The sequence below is a fragment of the Emydura macquarii genome, unplaced genomic scaffold (genome assembly GCF_026122565.2).
Source record: "Emydura macquarii macquarii isolate MOO-44397 ecotype Brisbane River unplaced genomic scaffold, CSIRO-AGI_Emac_v2 contig_3390, whole genome shotgun sequence".
Classification (NCBI taxonomy): Eukaryota; Metazoa; Chordata; order Testudines; family Chelidae; genus Emydura; species Emydura macquarii.
Window position 1 is genome coordinate 1,666,825 of NW_027133527.1, and position 20,434 is coordinate 1,687,258.

The 20,434-nt window shown below is 53.5% G+C and overlaps 1 protein-coding gene across 6 annotated transcripts in view; it reads left to right on the forward strand.

The window, feature by feature from the left end:
- Positions 1–14,421: 14,421 nt before the first annotated feature.
- The window catches only part of MPRIP (myosin phosphatase Rho interacting protein), a 158,710-nt gene continuing 152,697 nt past the window's right edge, over positions 14,422–20,434 (forward strand). For all 6 annotated transcript variants that reach the window (XM_067534139.1, XM_067534135.1, XM_067534134.1 and 3 more), the window contains exon 1: positions 14,422–14,973. In XM_067534139.1, coding sequence (XP_067390240.1) covers positions 14,854–14,973 — 120 coding nt within the window. In that variant the 5' untranslated portion in view covers positions 14,422–14,853. The remainder of the gene's footprint in view (positions 14,974–20,434) is intronic.

Consider the following 20,434-nt stretch of genomic DNA (forward strand, 5'->3'; position numbering starts at 1 on the left):
GAGCAGCCAGGGCCGACCCCACTGGCGAGGACAACGGTTGGGAAGCCAGGCTGAGTGGGTATTCTGACAGCCGTCGGGCTGTGTTCGCCGGAGCCAACAGCCAGACCCAGCACACGGCACGTCTGTCTGTCGGCGAATGCAGAGGGCCGCTGTCCCAGATCGTGCTGCTTCTGCGCCACCCAAGCCCTCTGGGTAGGAGGAGAGCAGCCTGTACTCTGCAGCTCTGCATGGCGGCTGCCGGTGGGGGGCTGAGATCTTTCCAGCTGCAGAACCGGCAGGACCCCCGTGCCGTGGTCTGGGGGCTCAATGCTCTTTGCGACCAGAAAAACAAGAACCGTCACCCAAGTCGAGACCGGTTTTTAAATACGATCTGCCGTGGTCGGAGGAAAAGACGTGCCCCAGGTGACAGTTTAAGGCCTTAGTCCTGGCCTTAGAGGTCTCCACTTCCCGAAAGCCGTCACTCCAGTTCCACTCTCCCGCCTTCCCTCGGACTCCAGGCTGGGCGGGCTAAGCCCAGGGGGCACAAGGCGGCGCCCGTGTTGGTCATCTCAGAAGAGAAGCCAAGTGGAGCACAGAGACCCACCTTTCACTTCTTGGGCGTGCTCACGCTGTCCCGGCCGGGGTGGGCAGGAGGCCAGAGGCAGCTCCGCAGGGCCATGCTGGTAAAGCCGGCCTAGCAGCAGTTCGTATTTATTCTGGGCATAAGCAGGAGACTTTAGTCTTTGGGGCCGTTGGTCCAGAACCTTTTCCTGGTGCTGATGTTCAGTCCCCGCCAAAGGGAGGGTTCTGGAGATCGCAGGAAGCTCTGGGCCAGGCTCCGACCCCCATTGCTGGCACTTGTGTGGGAGGCAGGAGGAAGGATTAAAAATCAGCTGCTTTATTCTTTAAATATGGGGCAGCAGGGGGCAAATGCTGAGTCCTGGGCCAGGGAGCTGTTGGCGCATGCAGACATGGACAAGCAGGCTTTCTGCACCAGCCACGGGATTTGTACCTGCTCATCCAGTGGCTGGGCACCCAGCTATGCAATGTGCAAAGATGGACGTGCACCCGTTCCCGTGCGCTCCAACTTGCAGAGGCAGGCGGAGACTCGAAGCTGGCCGCACGACTGGCCTGGTGTATCCCTTTCGGGGTCTTTCCAGTGGGCCGGTGTGTGAGAAGCTGACGCAGGAGGCTGTCTGGTTCGTCTTAGGCACAGGTGTGGTCTAAACCTGACTGGCGCTGGTGCTCAGCTGGGGGTGCCATCCACGCTGCTGCCAAGTTGAGCTCTTTGGAGAAAACGGCAGGGCTGTAAACGTGAAGCGGAGTAATGCAGCAGTGTGAGAGAAATCTCGCGTCTCAGAGACGGGCCAACAGGCAGTCCTGGCCGGAGATGGACTGATTGGTGCCAGTGGAGACGCAGCTTGGCCCTAGAGTCACTTCTCGTGCCTCTCAAAGCCAGCATCACGCCCAGCTCATGGCTCCCTGCCAAGGGACTCCTGGGCCAGCCGTAGCAGCGCATTGTCTCCCTTTCGGCCCTAGGGTACGCCTGGGGCAGACGTTTCCTCGAATGATGTCCAGGTGCAGAGCGTGGAGCAGCGCGGCATTGGAGATGCTTCCACAGCCCCCTGCAGGTGCCAGGAGGGGAAGGAGCAGAGAAGGGCCGGCAGGGATCCCTGTGCCACCAGCCCCCAGCCGCCGGGGTCTGGCGTGGACTTAAATCATTAGCGGTGAAGTGGGGCCGTGGAAAAGCAGCTCGGTCTGCTGCTAGCTAGAGGAAAACCACTGGAAATAACCTCTGCACTCCATTAGCTAGAGTGCAAGGAGGCGGTGTTTACAGCCACCCATGAATTAATTAACTCCCCCCCGGGCATCCATCACCACCGTATGGTGAACTGAAGTCACGGGGGGGGGGGGGGGGGGAATGACTCTCCCAAGGTTACACAGAGAGTGGATGCCCAGGCGGGACTAGAACCCCGGAGTCCTGGTTCCTAATCCCCTGCGGTCATGCCCTACCTCACTGCAGCGATGCAAGGATAAGCCGCAAAGGCCTGGCCTAGCGCCATGGCACACGCGTCCCGATCGGCCCCGGGTGCGACCGCAGCCTCCTCTCTGCTGGGAACGGCTGGTGATCCCTGTGGGGCCGTAATGTGGTAACCCCAGCCGCCGCCCTCACCCAGACAAACACACAGGCCCACTCTGCGCCCCGACCAGCTTGTCTGCCAGGGTGTCTCAGGCTGGCAGCTCAAACGTGAGCACCAGCCCGAGACGCCACGGAGGGCTGAGAACCCGCTCCGAGCGGGCCAGGCTCTCTCTGCTGGCAGCGATGCTGTTCTCAGGGACGCTGGTGGAGACGCCCCAGTTTGCGGTGGCCTCGGAGGGCACGTCTACATTACAAACACAAGGAGGCCGGGGTGACGGGCTGGGGCTTGTGGGGCTCATGCGACGGTGCTGAAAAGAGCAGTGTAGATGGTCCCGCTCGGGCTCCGAGCCCCACCCCGCTCGCTGGGTTTGGCCTTTCTTGCCCCTAGTGTCTCCTGCCTGCTTTGGAGCTGCCTGGAATGCATTGCATCTTTTCACTGTGAAGGTGGTGTACATCTTACTGCAGTAAACTGTGATCTCCAAAGATTTGAAAGTATTTTTTTTATTATTCCAAATTTCTTTAAAATTTTACTGAGTGACTTAAATAGCCTTGGAAATGGTTTTGATTCTCTAAGCTAAACTGGGGAAAAGGTTGAGTAAAACAAATATAACACCACTGAGTTCTCACCTAGTAAACATTAAAGAAACCTACAAATAAAGTGCCTTAAAGCGAACAAAAGGGGGAGAACCCTTTTGGGTTGCGACTTGGAACAGTGCTGGAAATTGCCTTTGAAGCAGATCATATATTGAGACCTACCGATTTGTAAATATCTTTTGCTCAGAAGTTAAAAATGAAAAAAAAAAAGCTGCCTGTTCAAAGCCTATGTCTAGGAGGCACAAGCAATGACCCCGGGGAGTCCCTGCCAGTCTCTGTTACCTATTGATTTTTGCACTCTTGAGCCTCTTCCCCAGCTGGTGAATGCAGCTGGGGTGTCCCTGATGCTGTCCTTTCCCCACTCCTGGAATGGGGAAGGATTTCCTTCCCCGGCTCAGTGGAGCATTCCCTGACACTGGAGTCCTGGGGCCCAATGCGCCGGATTTTGAGGGTTTGGGCGTTTCGGCTTTGGGTGGTTTGCTTGCCCGGCGTCATGTCCTTGCTGTGTAACCTCCCTAACAAATACCTGATGTTCCTCCATTACTTGAATTGCTCTAATTACAGAAAACTGCGCAGAACTAGGTATCGGTTGAAGAGGTTCATCCGATTCCAGCTTCCTCTGTCTGAGCGTCTCTCCATCTTTTCAAATCTGCCACCCCCTGTCCCAGAAGCTACATCAAACCAGGGACCGGCTACCCCCTGTGGGTAACCAATCTGTGCCTTGAAACAAACCAAAGCAGGAATGGAACACGTCAGCGGCTTCACACCACGCAGCAGGGCAGGGAACCGAGCCAACCGCTGTGTCCTCCTTTAGCTCCACTGGGAACAGGGGGAGGCAGGATCTAACTGACCCTGCAGGGTTTGGCCAGGGGACAGGGGTTAGTGTCTCAGGGGTTCAAGACCTTGGCTCTGAGCCTTAGCTGACGGCCAGTGAATCTGTTGTCCTGGGCTGACGGCTGGGCAGCTCCAGTGACAAGGGCCAGAAGCTCAATGGGCGTCTCCTTGTTTGCAAAAGAAAATTCAGCAGAGAGTCCTGCTCTTCCACTGGCCCGGCTGAGTTATACACAGTGCACGTTCTCCCACCCTCTGTCCAGGCCCGCCGATGGGGGGGGCCAAGGGCAGCAAAGGCCCAGGGCAGGGCGGATGGGAGGATAGATATGTATCCTCCGCTCCTCCACACACCCCCTTACCCAGAGGCCCCAGCCACTCGCATTGTCTGCCCCTCCCCTGAGGTGGTATCTGCTACTCAGCAGTAATCTACCTGGGAAGCTGCTCCTCGGTGGTGTACCGAGGAAGAGTGGGGGGGGAGGCCCACCCCCCGGGCACCGACCTGGGGAGGGCGCCGGCCAGGCCCTCCTCCTTGGAGTCGCCCCCTGTCACAGGCAGCCAGGGCATACTCCTGACCCCTCTGCCCCTGCACTGGGGCACACGGACTGTTCTGCCCTGGGGCCTGGAACTGTCCGTGGGTCTGTCCCTCGGCACCCCCCGCAGCTCCCTTGCACCTGGGTGCTATGGTAAGTAAACAGCCCTGGGGCAATCCATCTTCCCTGATTCTCCAGGGCCAAGTCCTGGGCTCCTTGCTCAGCTCTTATCGGGGTGAAACGCCTGATTTCCCCTGAGTACAGGCTGAGTAAGTGCCCGGGGTCTGCCCCGCCTGATGCCTGTGCAGTGACTGCCGTGGCAGCTGGCCTTGCTGCCTGCTGGAAGGAAGCCGCGTGTGGGCCAGAGATGGTGCCAGCCCTCTCCCAGGATGAGTCATCTCCGCTATCCCCCCCCCCCCCGCCTCCGCAGGGCTGTTGGGGAGCCTACGAGAGCTGGGTGTCAGGTGTGACCTCAGCCAGCATCCCCCCAACGGGGCTTGCAATGGAAACCCGCCTGCCAGCACCTTGCTAGTCCCCTCACGCCCTGTACGAGTGAGGCAGGGGGACTCGGTGCCACTGGCCGTATCTGGTCCCCATAGCGCGACAGTGAGCACGCCTAGGGGAGGTACCGCCAGGCAGGCCGGGGTTTGCCATTGCGGTCCCAGATGTCGCGCCTCTCCCGATGACGCCGTTACGTTGATGGGCAGGAGCATCCGCGGGCTGGTGAGGGAGCAATTCCTAAAAGTCCAGTGACGCCAACCTCCTGGCCGCTGGCTCAGCCCCCCAGCTTCCCTCTTCCCGCTCTGGGCTGTCCGTGCATTAAAACCAGGGCACTTGTGGGCAGGGCGCAATTAACGGTGTTTGCCCTCCAACTCGCCAACCCGGAGGGTGCTGCGCTGCTTGCATGCAATGGCACCTCGGGTTTCACGCTGCTTAAAAGACTCGGGTCTGGGCCGTGCTTGGAGTTTGGAACAGGATTTGTGGCTGGCTTGCCCCGGCGCCCTCAGCCATAAGCCAGCGCGGCAGCGTGAGTGCATGTAACATCGCTGGGTGTCTCCTGCCCCGCGCGGCTGAGGTGAGCACCCGGGCGCTCTCAGCAGCGAGCCCGTGACACAGCCATCGGTTCAGGGTGATGTTCCACGCCGACCTACACCCGCCTGGCCAGAGGCAGCGGGCTCGGCCCGGGGCGTGGATGGATGCAGAATTCAGCCCTGGCTCTCTCGGCAATCCAGCTGAACAAGAAGAGCTTCTCTGCAAACCTGTCAGGCTGCATTCAGCAGTGCCACTGAAACTGCCAGAGCAGCCAACTGCGCCCTGCCTCGGGCCCCGGAGGGGAGGAATGGAGCGGAGCAGGATGGGATGAAGTGGGAGCTCTCCCTCCTGACTGTATCTCCTGGGGATGAGAGGGAGACAGGCGAGGTTACTGCCCAGACCAGGTCTGAGCCAAGCCACAAGGACCTGTCACCTGCCCGGTTTTCTCTCCTTCAGAGCTACATGGCTGGGTTAGGGGCCAGGGATTCTCCCCAGGAGGAAGGGACACACCAGGGGAGTCGAAGGCACTTCTCCGTTGGGGAGGGGATGGTCTAAGTCAGGGGTACGCTGAGGTCTTCCAGAGGGTACATCCACTCATCCAGATATTAGCCTAGTTTTACAACAGGCTACAGAAAAAACACTAGCGAAAGTCAGCACAGACTAGACTTTCATCCAGACACTGACGTGTTTATACTGCTCTGTGTGCCGCGCGCTGAAATGTTTATATTCCAATCGATTCATTTTATCATTCTACGGTAAAAATGAGACCGCCGGGAGCCGTGTTTCAGTCACAGGGAGCTGTGACGCTTTTATATCGTCGTGTCTGATTTGGTCAGCAAGTCGTTTTTAATTGAGGTGAGACTTGGGGGTAGCCAAGACAACGCAGACTCCTGCAAGGGGTCCAGTCGCCTGGAAAGGTTGCGAGCCACTGGTCTCTGTGCAGTGGGTTACATGGCTGCTGGGTTCCTTTTCTCTGCCCTGGGAATTAGTGGACTGTTTATTGCTCATAAAAGCAAAGGGTTTGGAGCCGATTGTGGGAAACCTTCCCATACGCAGCTCAGCCAGTTAACTACACCCCTGACCTGTAGCCTCCAGGGCCAGATTTAGGGGCAGGCTTGGGGGACGCCGGGCTCGGGGAGGGGGCTGAGTCTCACGCCACTGCTCCATCCGCAAGACAACCCTGCCTCTAATGGGATCGCCCCGCAAAAAAGGCTGACACACCGGGAAGCAAATACAAAGAACCCCACATTTGCTATCTTAGGAAGCCAGTCATGATTTGCAGGGAGCGGCCGACTCACGATCGGTGACTGCCTAGCGCTGCCGGCATTGCTACGGCAGCAGTACCTCTGCCCCATTGCACTTATTCGCTTCCAGTTTTCCTTAGGGCCTGACTCTGGCACCCTGGCAATAGTACCTTACTCCTCCCGCAGTCCTAGGCATTCCATGGCACTACTTATAGAGTAAGGACCATTGAGAACCATTGTCCACACATGAAAATTAATCCAGGCTAAGGGAGGGCAGAATCTGGCCTTAACCATCCTTTTATACTCTAGCCGGAGTCCAACGGTTGGTAGCTGTGATCACATAGGTAGGGAGCATCCACCCAGCCTTTACAAAGGTGTATTCACCTTCAATTAATTGGCAATCAATGTAAAAAAGCCTAATATAGACAAGACCTTTAGGTTTTAAAGTCCAGACCCCGCAATCCCAGTGTGTGCAGAGCCGTGGCGTCAAGCTCCCCGTAGGACCGCTTGCATTTCATGGGTTTTATCACTGCTGAGCCACTTCCCTGTTGCAGCAACCGCTGGTTTTGCATTTCATTTCTTTGTTAGGTTTTTGTAACAGGCCTGGCTCTTGCTTCCAGCACCAGTGCATTTCAGTGCGATCCGTTCGGCTCCGAAGGCCAAATAAACGGGCGGGGCAGTCAGCAGCACTCACATCGCATGGAGGGGTGGTTGGACCCCTTTTCTGGAGACAGCTACCTGCCAAGCTGTGCCAGCAGGGCAACGTTTGAAGGGTTAGATCTTTACAACGGGAAAAGAGCGAAACAGGTGCCTGAAATCCAAAGCACGTTGCTAGGTGAGTCCACTGGGGGCAGAAAGAAACACCATGCTCTGAGCATAACGTGATCCCTTGAGAGCCAAATTCGTATACATGTTCCTGCTAGGAGAAGCAGACAGATGAGCTGATTATGGGGAACAGGGCGGTCCTGCCCAGGCCAGCCCCAAACACCAACCCAGCTGCTGCTCTGTCGCGCTGCTATGAATCTGGAGTAATGATGGAGCTAGGCTGGTGCCGCTAAAAGCCGGATTTGTCTTCCAGCCTATAGGGACAATTTTCCACACAGCAATCCTGGCCTTTTAAGGAGCCTGCAGCTCAGGTTGGATGCATGGATCAGCCCCAATAACCAGGCAAAGGAGGAACAACAATCATTCCACTGAGGGAGAGCCGTGGAGAAGAGCTGGGGGCAGCCACAGCGGAGTAAAAGAAAAGTGGCCAACCCAAGTCTAGGAGAGACAGCGAAAGAACAGGCCCCCTCCTAAGCAAAGTGGATGTGGAATGAAATCGCCAGCGAACTCTGAACTCAAGGGCTGCAAAGCCCAGAGCTAATGAGGAGCAGAAAATGTGTCCACTGAGGAAGGAAGTGAGACATTTCTTGAATGATACATTGGGGGGCACAGGAAATCTCGCTGTAATGCAGCGCAGGCCAGCTGCTACCTCCAGCCGCCTGATTTAGTTACCCTCCTGCACGCATCTGTTTGTGGCACGTAAGCCAAGGACCTGCAGCTGGCTTGGTCTGGCCTCATCCGGATGGGTCAAACCCTGGGGGACTAGGCTGTGGGGTGGCCCTATAGATAGGGACACAGCAGCCTTTGCCGTAAAGATCTCGCCCCTTTCACCCACATGGGGAACTGCTGACTATACAGCAGCTGGTTAAGCTTCCCAGTACTACTGACAGGGCAGCAGTGCCTTGCGGTGCAGGGGATCTAGCGAGAACACCAAGGCCCTGGGTCACACCTGAGACCGTGCTGCCCTCCTAGGGGAATATGGCACGACCTGAAACTCCCAATGGTTTCCCCCAGGAGGGGGTGTGGCCAGGCAGCCAGGCACGCCTGGGTTTGAATCCCAGCGCTGTCACTGACGTACTGTGTGAGGCCGTGCCTCAGTTTCCCTAGCTGTGAAACAGGAATGAAGAGACACTGCCCCGTGGTGCTGTGCTGAGGGGCGTAATTAGAAAAGGGGGGGAAAATCACCCGTGTTTTATGTCATCATAAACCCGGGCAGAGGGACCCTGCGGTTAATATTCCCCTGGTGCAGAGACATGAGCAGGTGTTCTTGTCAGCTGGGCGGGCTTCTGGGGAGCAGCAGAGGATGGGTCGGGGGGCGAGCAGGGAGGCTGAGGGATGCAGTGACTCACCCAGCCACTGATGGTCCTGGTGCGTGTGGGAGAGGGGCAGCTGCTGAGCACCTATGATAAACTAAAGCTGTCCCTCCCCCTGCGGCAGGGACCTGCCTGAGCTGCCTGTTTATAAAGGGCCATGGAAACGGATGTCCCTACTCGCGGTTCATGGGGGCATCTGGGCCTGACAGCCCCAGATCAGAGCCCTCAGCCCCCCCCAGTAGGACGCAGCAGGCAGCATCTTCCCCACACACTTGCTGCTTGGAAACCTCCGGTTCAGAGCCTGTCGCTGGTCTCCCTGCCAGGCTGGGTTATTCGCCCAGCCACGTCCACGCTGGGCCGTGCCGCCGTGTGTCCCTGACTCACGGTGCCCGAGAGCAGAGATGCAGCACCCGGGGCGCTGGCCTGGGCAGGGGCTGGCGTGACTGGGCAGGCTGGACCTGGCCAGCCCACCTGTTTCACGGGCTGCGAGGCCTGTCGCTGTAAGGGAGCGAGCAGTGCTCAGGAGTCAAATGTCGCTTAGGGAGCATGAGCAAGCCACCTCCGCAGCAACTCCAGCTCATTGTGGGAATGAGCCAGGGCCGCCCTGCATGGTGCCAGGGCCATGGGGCGGGAATGAACTGGGGCTTTCCTGCCCCTTGGCACTATCGCTCCTGGTATCTGGGCTCTGGCTCTCCGAGGGACTAACCCTGCGAACCATTCCTTACGTCCTGCACCCACGTCGGCGCGGCAACCTTTGCCTTTGCCCTTGAACGGCTCCTGACTTCGGCTTATGTCTCCAGGGTCTGCAGCTTCGCGCGGCCAACGCTCACCAAGTTGCCCTGCCCCTCTGCTCACCCAGACAGGGATCTGCTTGAGGGCCAACGTTAAACACCTCTGTCAGTGTTTATGCTGGTATAAAGCCCGGGTGATTCTCCCCATTTTCTAATTGCTCCCCTCAGCACAGCACCGCATTATCCACATTTACTAGCCCAGTGAATTAAAGGCAGGAGGCTTGCAAAACCCTGTGACTTGGCAATAGCCTCGTCCAAAGACGAGGACAGCATCTATGCACTACACTGCGAGCCCCCCCGCTGCGTGCCCAGCTGCTCAGACAGCCGAGCCAGCTGATGGGCAGAACACTTTTCAAGAGGCTTGACTGCACGCCTGGGGGGACAGGATGCCTGGGTTCTAGCCCAAGCTTTGTGGAGAAGTGTGATGCAGTGGTCACAGCAGTGAGACTCTGTGCCAGGATTCCTTGGTTCTCCTGTGGGCTGTGCCACTGATTTGCTGTGGGACCTTGGGCAAATCCCTTCACCTCTCCCTGCCTCAGTTTCCCCACCCCCACCCCGTAACATGGTACAATGAGAGTTGTGGAGGCTGTTGGGGCAGTCGCCCCCAGAGAGGAGGCACGCACTAGCTGCAGAGCCCCCAGGCTGCGGTAATGGCGCCGGGGCGGCTCAAGTGACTGTGTGGGAAGATTGCGTTTTGCTCCAGCATTCAGAGAGACACTCAGCACCCAGCTGGGACCCGTAGGCAGTGCCAGGGGGCCACAGTGTCTCTGAGGCTCTTCGAGGTCCTTGTATGAAAGCTGCCACGGATGCCTGGATGAGATCCCGTTATCATGGAACCTGGCACGTCCCAAGAGGCGCTTTCCCTAATGCCCCATTCAGTGTGTTTCCCAAGATGCTGTCCTTTCTGGGCCTGTCTCCTGCATTCACCAGATGGAGTCTGGCTCAGGTCGACAGACTCAGGAGCGCATTTGCCTCTTTGCAGGCCTATTTTTCTTTCAACCAGGAGGTCAGCTTTGGGTCTACGAGCCTGACATTCATTTTTCAAGCAGCGGCAGCGAGGTGATGGGACAGGCTCCTCTCCCATAAACAAACAGCAGTCACGGTAATATTTATTTATGAGCAGGAGAACAATTTGCAGACGGCTTGGCGAGTCTGACAAGATCTGGGCCCTACATCAAAGCAGCGAAGGAACACATGGATTCTCCCAATGGCAGGGCCCTCTGGGATAGACAGCGGACTGCTGAGAGATAGGGCGTTTCCTCTCTTGGGGGCATGCCGCATGATCCTCAACACCTGGGAAGAGTTTCTGTTCATTGTTCAAGGTCGTAGGTCAAACCTGTGTTTTGCGGGATCAGCTGAACGCCCAGGCTAAGCTTTTCTGAGCTGCCTATTGGGTTTAAGCATCCAGCTTGCTTTAAAATTAATGGCACCCAAATCCCCTCGCCCAGCGCCAGTAAAGCAGGAGTTTGTGTATGACTCTTCAAAGTAGCAAGTTATAGTTCTGGGCCCGCCCTGTCGGTTGTGCAGATGGGTGCCTCAAAGATTCTCCAAAGGAACAGCAAAAGCCCAAGGAAACGACAATGATAAGATGTTGAATTTGTCCTTTGCAGACAACAGGCTAGTGCATCTTGCTCCATCCTCCCATTGCTCCAATGTGACAGAGGGCCAGTGAGGGCTGTCCCATCACCGCTACTCTGACTGCCAAGCTGGACCTTACAGAGATGAAACCATTGCATCTCGTGGTGGGGGCGTGTTGACTTGACTGACAGACCGATCCCTAACTTTGATGAACATGTCCATAGCTGAGTCAGTCATCTAACGTGCCTTTCCCGTTTGCCGAACTACTCAATGACCACCTCCATTTACGTGGGCAGGTCTGGGGTGGCCACAGAACTCGTATGAAAAGAAGATGAAACTTTGGGCTTGGAAGAAGTCACCTCTTTAAAAGCCTTATCCCCACTGAGGGGGGGCACATGGCTCAGTCGGTAGGACACTGGACTGGGCGTCAGGGCACCTGAGTCTATTCATGGCTTTGCCACCGAGCCTGTTGTGGGACCCTGGGCAAGTCCCTTCACCTTTCTGTTTAGATTGAAAGCTCGTCAGGGTAAGGACTGTTTCTCCCAATGTATTTGTATAGTGCTAACGCAATGGGGGCCTAATCTCAGATGAGGCTTTTAGCTGCTGCTAATGTAGTATAAATAAGAACCCTGACTGTGGGTTGTTTTTTTTGGGGGGGGGGGCCCCCAATAACGCAAGCTTTATATGCATTATAACATGTACTGTAGATTTATGGTCCCTCCTGTAGATTATATTTACTCTGTAGATACCGCTGGTGCTTTCCACAGGGTAAAAATGTGCTGAACAAACAAAAAGATTTTCTCCTCCAAGGAGTTTATAGTCTAGGTCCAGAGGGGTTATAATACAGTATGGAACAAACGCAGGGCGGGTGCGGTCTTTCCAGCTGGAATGTTTCTGTGTTTTTCTGATTGTTTCCTTCTTGGACTCCACAATATGTACTGTAGGCCCTAGCACCTAAGTGTTCTAATTAATAAGCCAAACGTGTGCACGCAGGTGCACTGCAAACACAGTCAGGCTGCTATCAAGCTGATGCAAACACGCTCACCTTTGTCAGAGAGCGGAATGAAAGATAGACTAAACAGCAGTGCAGCAAAGCATAGATTGAGGGAATGACTGGGGTGCATGAATGTGATATTCGTGTTCTAGCACGGCCATGGACAAGATCATTTCTCTTGTCAACTGAATCTCTTGTATTTGCAAACATCTTCCTAGTAATTGTGCCCATGCATGAAGAGAGCGCAAGGCATTTTGCAAAGGTCAGTATCATTATCCTCATTTTACAAATGGGAGAACTGAAGTGCAGAAAGAGAAGGGCCTAACTCTTTGAAGGTACTGAGGCACCTGATTTCCATGAATGCCACTGGTTTCCTTGACAATCTAGACCACAGGGACTTGCTCAAGGTCACCCAGCCACTGGCAGAAGCAGGAAAAGAACCAAGATCTCCTGAGTTTTGTCTGCCACACTAGCCCTTAGCCTACACTGCCTTCCTAAGCAGGTGATGGTTATTTTGTGCCATTGTTCCTGTCCTCTATTCCTGCAAACACAGTCTTTTGGCTCCAATATAAATCTGGAGCAGGGAACCATAGATTTCATCCCTGTTTTTAAAGAAGGGCCTTCTGTCTCTGTCTGGCACTCGGGGGGCTGCCTTCGGTGGGGGTTCCTCGGCTCATGCGCAGAGGTATGCCCGCCAGACACACAGAGCAATGTTATTTCTACATTATTATTGCTTAGTCCTGCGTATTTTTTTCCCTCTTACCAAAGCACATTTTGACTTGTACAGGCCGATGGCATCTTGTAACCATTCTGCAGGGACCCCGTGCAGCTTGTGTTGGTCTCTGGCGTTTGTGTAGGGAAGTACCAAGCCGAACACAGGGCCCTTTCCTGCATTCCTTACACAATCTCCTCTCCCATTAACACCAGCACTGGATCTGGCTGTAATTTTCTATGATGAAATCTGGAACCATTTCCTATTTTCGAAGTAGCGTCGTAACTATTAAAAAATTGCTCCCGTCTGTGATGTTACAGAGTGGACAATAAAAACAGTTCAAACGGTGATAAACGATTGTACTTGACATGGTACGTCACATTTCATTCCTAAGCGCTTTGCAAACAATAGGCCTGACCCTGCAAACCTTTCCCCTGTGAGCAACCTTTCCTCCCATGATTATCACCATTGACTCAAATGGGAGTTAGGGGGGTGGGATCGGGCCCCAAACACCACTGACATACAGCCACCTCTGGGGTGGAGGGCAATGGAGCACAGTAGCAAGTTGCACAAAACTCAGTGAGCATGTGCGTGCATTGGGGGGGGGGGGGGGTGTAATTTTGGCCCCGGCCTGTGGAGCAAACCCCTCCTGTTGTTATATACACATTCCCTGCAGCTGCTGGAGTTTCTGTGCTGCACCCTCTGGAGAGCGGGGGAGCGGCCACCAGCTGCAACTTCACCCTTTGCAAATAACTAATAATCACCAAGGCCGGCCTCTCCCCTAGGGCGACCTGGACCCGGGGCGGTGGGAAACACAGCCCAGAACCTGCACCTCCTGCAGTGCAAACCAGTCCCCACCCTGCCAGCCCGGGCAAAACCCTCCGGCTCCTTCCAGGAAGGGGATGTGTCCACACATGGAAACAGTTGCAACCAGACCCGCCGGAGGATGCAACGGGGGGTAGCTTCCCCTCCCCCCGGCCGTGACACTCCGGCAGCCCCAGCTGTCAGGGCTTCCCCCCCCCCGTCGGCCGCACGCGCGCCCACCGGGCCCGAACGCCCCTTTCCCCTCCCCCTCCCCGCTTCTTCCCCCCCCCTCCCAGTGCCCGCCTTCTTCTGTCCTCTGCCTCTGATTGGCCAGAGCTTTCTTTTGTTAGCAGCTAAGCCAGCCTGCCATTGGGTAGGGCGCCATGTCCATCAGGTCCTGGAGCAGCAGCAGGCCCCCCCCAGCCCCCCGCTCTCGGCCAGGACCCTGGGAGCGCGAGAGGATTTGGGGTGGGTGGGTTTGGCTTCTCCCACCCCCCCCTTTCCTTGCAACCCTTTCCCTGCGGCCGCCCGGGGGGGGGAAGCGGCGGTGGGTGCGTTGCAAAGGGGGGAGACCCGCCTGCCTGGCCCCGGGGACTGCAATAAACCATCCTCCTCCTTGCAGGGGGGGAGCGAGGCGTTTCCCCTCCCCTCCGTGCATGCATCCATGGGCGGACTGAGGCCGGGCGGCGGCGGCGGGGCCGAGCTCGGCGTTGCACGGGGACCCCTGGGCAGCAGATGGGATTCGTGCCCCGCGTGAGGCTCTGGGGGCTGGGCCGTCCCGCTCCCCAGCGCGGCGGGCGGGGGGAGGGGGCAAGGAAGTTGCATTGATTATTTTCTGCTGCCGCCACTTCGCTTCCCCGGATTCCCGCACGCTCCGCCAGGCGCTTCTTTTGGGGGACAATCCGGATTATTATGCATGGCAAATCGCCCCCTCCCTGGAAGGAAGCTACCGCTGCGGGCGAGCAGCTCCTCCGCCGGCCTGCGATTGTGGCTTAACTGGGCTGCGTGGGGAGGGGAGCGGATCTGGTTTTCTTGCGTTTGATTTACACCCCCCCGCTTCGGATCATCTGGGATTGCCACCTCCGGCCAGCAAATCCTGCCCCGGCAGCTGGAATTTCTCTCTTGGCCTGGGGAGAAGCGATGCGTTTGTGAAGAAATCTCTGGCTTCTTGTGGCTGGGTTTTTATGATTATTATTATTTTGGGGGCAGTTGCTTTGAGTCCCCCCCCGGTTTGTTTGTGTGTGCTTTCTACGCTGCACGTCCCGTCCCCCCCCGCCTTTGGAAATTGGGATGCTACCCACTCCGCTTCAGGCGAGGCTGACATTTCACTCCGTGGCGTTGTGATCCTGGAAGCGGATTCACCTTGAAGGAATCGGTGTCAAACCCCCTTCCCTCCGCTTCAAAGAGCAGACGCCTGGGCTATCGTCGGGTTTCATCCCGAAACACAAGTGGGGACAAGTGTCCGGCGTTGCGGGGCAGCAACACCATGTCTGCGAAGGAGAATCCCTGCAGGAAATTCCAAGCAAATATTTTCAACAAAAGCAAGTGTCAGAATTGCTTTAAGCCTCGGGAATCCCATTTGCTCAATGATGAAGATTTAAACCAGGTGAGTCGTTCTTCCGGCTTTGTGTCTACATTCACCTTGGGTGTTAAAGTGAACTGCCTTCATAACCGGCCTGGGGTCACCGCCTGTCTTCAGTGGGCCGGTCCTGCTGTCACGTCAACTTGGGCCGGGTCTTTAATCCAGAGGAAATGGATTTAAAAAGATATATGTATATTTCCCCCATTTTCATGGGTGCATTCGGGTCCTGTGGGGTTTACACGGACCATTCTTGTCTGAAACCTGTTTGTTTGTTTGTTTTTTTTTTAAACCCAAGTGGAAAATCTTGGAAGGAGCAAACTTGGGCTGGCTGTGTGTGTGTGTGTGTGTGTGTGTGTGTGTTGGGGGAGAGGAAGATTCAAGTTTCAAAAGGAAAACAGAGAGATGGAAGGGGAGGGGGGGATAATCTGGATTTTCAAGCCCTTCTTACAAACTGGGGCACGTCTTTCTCTTCTCATGGCTGTAGGGTTTCCCTTAGGGGAAGGAATTTGAACATGTAAAATACCGAGATTTCAAAGGCGAAATTCTACTGAGTCAACCAGGCGCCGGGGGGAGCTGCCTTTCTTCAGCAAACCCTTTGTAAACCGCCTGCCGGGCTCCGAGTGGCGCTTCGGAAGTTTTACATGGAAGTTGGTGTCTTTCGGCTGCGTATTCAGGCGCGATCGCTTGGCGTTAGTATAAACGTGCCTTAAAAACGTACCCGGAGCTGTTGATCAACACGGAGTGGAGTGTGTGTGAATAGAAACAGTGATCATCCAGCGACATTCCCTCACCCCCGCCCCCCCGCTGCACTAGGGCTGACATCTGTGCTCGCAATCCTATTATGGAAATGAGATCAGACGTAGCGCTGGGCTGGGTGGGGGGCGGGGGGGGGCGAGATAATGAAATCTGAAGGCTAATATGGAAAAAATGTTGGAAAAACGCATTGGGAGGTGTGTGTGTGGGGGGGGGAATGGGGGGTGTAGTTGATAGACAGACAGTGCTTGGACAAAGGGAAAAATCCTAAAGTATGCCCCCACCCCCACTCCAAAAGCCCTTCTCGGTTCCCACAGCTTCAATGTGATTCATGGAGTTTTGTGACTCAAAAATGCCTAATGGCTTTGTTACTTTCCGAGGGGAAGGGGGAGAAGTGTGTGTGAGGGAGTGTGTGTGTGTGTGTGTGTGTGCCCGCACACACATGCTCCTCATCTGGCTATTTTCCCTTCACGGGGGGTTGTTCCCGCTTTCTCCCATCTGCACTGTTTGAAATTGGGGTCCAGCCAGGCCAGTCTCTACGTGGAGAACTTGGCTTTAACCTGCTTCAGACAAGCCCTGGTTTGCTTTGTTCCTGTTCTGTCTCCTCTGTTCCCCCTTCCTTGGGTGAATTTCAATGTCAGTTTCACCCCTGCTTGAGTGGAAGGAAGATGGTCTAGGGGCCCTGGCTGAACCCTGGATTTGACTTTAATGCGGGTGTCATGACTTGTGTTCGCGGCAGGGAGTGAGATTTGGGGACTCCTGGAAAAGGGGGTACAGTGTGGATTGCCCAAGTACTTAGAGGAGATTGGATGAATTCCCCCCCCCCCCCCCTGGTGTGGAGTAAGTTAGTTTAGGGTATATGGCTGTGCTTGAGATCTCATTCTCAGCAAGGGGAGAAGTAATTCCGCTTTACAGATAAGGGGTGTGTGCGTAATACACCCCTCTACAAAGTATTTTACTTAATGGTGGCCTCAGTTTCTGTGATCTTGTATCTTCCCCCACCCCCAAATTGAAGAATCCCAGTCAATGGATACAGTACCTTAGCACAGACAGCTTGGTATAGGGAATGTTATTGTAATGAAGTTACGTTTTCATGCATTCCAGTCATATGTTAGCTCGTGGTTAATGTTCAAGAGACACTCTTCTGACCAGGAGGCTTCCCTCTTGATAAAGTAGCTAGGAGCATGTGTGTGTAACACTAAAATGTAAACATGAATAGCTGTTCATCTGGCATCTGTGCTTAAGGGTGGTTAGTTTTTCTGCAGCACTATTTGATGGTGGTTTGGGGCATCCCTGAATCCTAAACAGCAGTTTAACATAAGAACGGCCAGACTGGGTCAGACCAATGGTCCATCTAGCCCCGTATCCTTGTCTTCTGACAGTAGTCAATGCCAGGTGCTTCAGAGGGAATGAATAGAACAGGTAATCAAGTGATCCATCCCATCAGCCATTCCCAGCCTCTGACAAATAGTAATCCCTGCCCATCCTGGCTAATAGCTATTGATAGATCTATCTCCATGAACTTACTATTTATTTTTGAGCCCCATTATAGTCTTGGCCTTCACAACATCCTTTGGCAAGGAGTTCCACAGGTTGATTGTGTGTTGTGTGAAGAAATACTTCCTTCTGTTCATTTTAAACCTGCAGCCTATTAATTTCATTTGGTGACCCCTACTTATGAGAAGGAGTAAATAACACTTCCTTATTAAATTTCTCCACAGCAGTCATGATTTTATAGACCTCTGTTATACCCCCCTTAGTTGTTTCTTTTCCAAGTTGAAAAGTTCCTGTCTTATTAATCTCTCCTCATGGAAGCTTTTCCAAACCCCTAATCATTTTTGTTGTCCTTTTCTGTACCTTTTCCAATTCCAATATATCTTTTTTGAGTTGGAGTGACCAGATCTGCACTCAGTATTCAAGATGTGGGTGTACCATAGATTTATAAAGAGGCAATACGTTATTTTCTGTCGTCTTATCTGTCCCTTTCCTAATGGTTCCCAATTTTTTGTTTGCCACTGCACATTGAGTGGGTGTTTTCAGAGAACTAACCACACTGACTCCAAGATCTTTCTTGGGTTGTAACAGCTAATTTAGAACCCATCATTTTGTATGTATAGTTGGGATGATGATTTCCAATGTGCATTACTTTGCATTTATCAACATTGAATTTCATCTGCCATTTTGTTGCCCAGTCACCCAGTTTTGTGAGATCCCTTTATAGCTCTTCGCAGTCTGCTTTGGACTTTACTATCGTGAATAGTTTTGTATCATTTACACATTTTGCCACATCACTACCCCTTTTTCTAGATCATTTATGAAGATGTTGACCAGCACTGGTCCCAGTACAGACCCGTGGGGACACCGCTATTTACCTCTCCCCATTCTGAAAACTGACCATTTATTCCTACCCTTTGTTCCCTATCTTTTAACCAGTTACTGATCCGGAGAGGCCCTTCCCTCTTATCCCATGACCACTTACTTTGCTTTTGGCTTGAATGAGACCTAACCATGCTTGTAGTGCTGCCTTGGCAGGTCCCATTTACACCACAGAATGGAACCCATTCCATGAAGCATATGGTGCAGAGACAAGGTTATTGCTATAATGCTGATGGGCCTATAGATAGCCAGACTAGAAAAGCCTTTTTAAATCCTCCAATCTGACCTTTTCCTGGTAGGCTTCAGGGGAAGGTGAGGATACTTGGCATTCAAACACCCACCTTTCATTCTGATTTTATATAAAACTCTGCGTATTCAACTGTATTAATCTCCTCCGTCCTCTGGATATCACGTGTCATCTGAGACTGTAAGCTTTTGGGACAGGGCCTGTTTCTTACTATGTATTTGGCCAGCGCTTGGCACAGTGCGGCCCGTATTCTGCTCAGTGCTACGAATATTTAACAATCGTAGTCGATACTTCTCAGTAACATAATTAAATCCAACAAACATCCAAACTAACCCACTTGGAGCCCTTTACTAATAAGCATGCTTAGCACTCCCAGGTTCAGAGCACTGCCCAAAGACTAAACTGTTAATCCTTGAGTAGTACGCTCTGCTTCCCAAGTTGTTTTTCTGTGTGACTCTGTATATGCTGGGAGCCCGTTGTTACAATGGATGGTGGCTTGGCTTCTGGTCGTTCTTCCTGAACGCACAGGAACGCCGCACAACCTCTCCTAGATATGGTCCTGCATGTATATGTGTGTCCGCATATGCAATGGACCTTTTCTCATTCATTCGCAGTTCTTGTGGATGTGGTGGCTTTCCTGTCTCAAGGGCTGTTTTAGACACTCGTCCAGCAAAGCATTTAAGCATGTGCCTAACTTCAAAGTCTGTGAGCAGCCGGGCTGACTTCATGGCTGCTCCCTCCTCCAATAAAAACCCTGTAGTTCTGAGTCTGCTGTAAAGTTTCAAAGCCCCCTAACGTGCTCCTGTCCCCACACCATGTCATGGAAAGGGCTTAGACACAAGCTCTTCTCTCCTTTCCCTGCTGCACGTCCTGTGTTAGTTGGGAGGGAGGAAGCAAGAGCCAGACAGATCTAGCAAGGTCGTTGTTTGGGCTGCAGTCTCCAGGCCCTGATGATTTCTTTTGTGTCATTGTCCTTCTGTGGTGTGTCTCGGAATGGAGGGACAGCCTAGTTCCACTTCTTTCCTTGTGTGCTGCTAGCATTGCTAGTGTGTTCTCCAGTACAGGGGTGTGAAGAGGCAGTGATGCCATTTGGGGCCAGTGGTGCTACTCCATACTTCCACCAGTGTAATTGCAAGCAGAATCTGACCCTTTTATTTTAAAGATCTAGGTGAGTAGTTGCCCCGACAGAGAAGATGCCACATGATAACTGCTGTCTGTCCAGAACAGAGCAGTCTCCATTATTTTAGGGCTAGAAGTCCACAGAGGGCAGGCTCACAAAGCTACTTAATTGTCCATTGCGCCAACTTCCTTTGCAGTTGGCAGTAGTTGCCTCATTCTAGACAGCGGAGAGGCCAAGGGTCGAATGGGTTGGGAAGTCCCTCGCTCAGGGTGTAGAGAGGTCTCTTCAGGACAGGATGCTGTTGGTGTTCTGTGTTTAGATAGAGGACATCAGTTTTTCAGAGCTGCCCCTCTTTCTGCCGCAACAGTTGAAAACATCCTTATCACTTAAAATATTCATGGGACAGTGTCAGGGCAGATTTACCCTTGAGATCAGGTTTTTGAGAAATAAGCTTTTTAAAACCCTAGGCCAGGAAAAATAAATGTTCCATGATAATTAAATTAATTTGAATAGAAGCACTTTGCAAGGAGAAAACATTCCTCTGTGCTGGTAGAAATTCAGATTTTGTGGCATGGCGTGAGAAATAATCCATTTACAGGCCGCATCCTGCACAGCTTTATTCACATTGCCCTGAGTGGCATGAAGATTCCTGTTGCAGGCTAGGATTGGGATGTATCTGCACATCAGTTTGGTCTCTAGGAAGAAAGAAACTGACTAGAAACTGCCTATAAGCACAAGTGAAACTGACTTGCATTCAAACTGGGGAGAAATGCAAAATGTAAACATACAGTATAAAACAAGAGTGGAAAATTGTCTGATCTCTTCTGGGGGGAGGGGGAGAAATGTTCTCTCAGCATTAAGTAGCACAGATAAGGAATTTTTGAAGACAAATATGTATTTTAATCTAGCAATGTCCCTTAAGATCGTGGCGATTTGATTCCCAAGAATATTCAGTTAAAAATAAGTCTTTCCCAACCACCTTCCTGCCT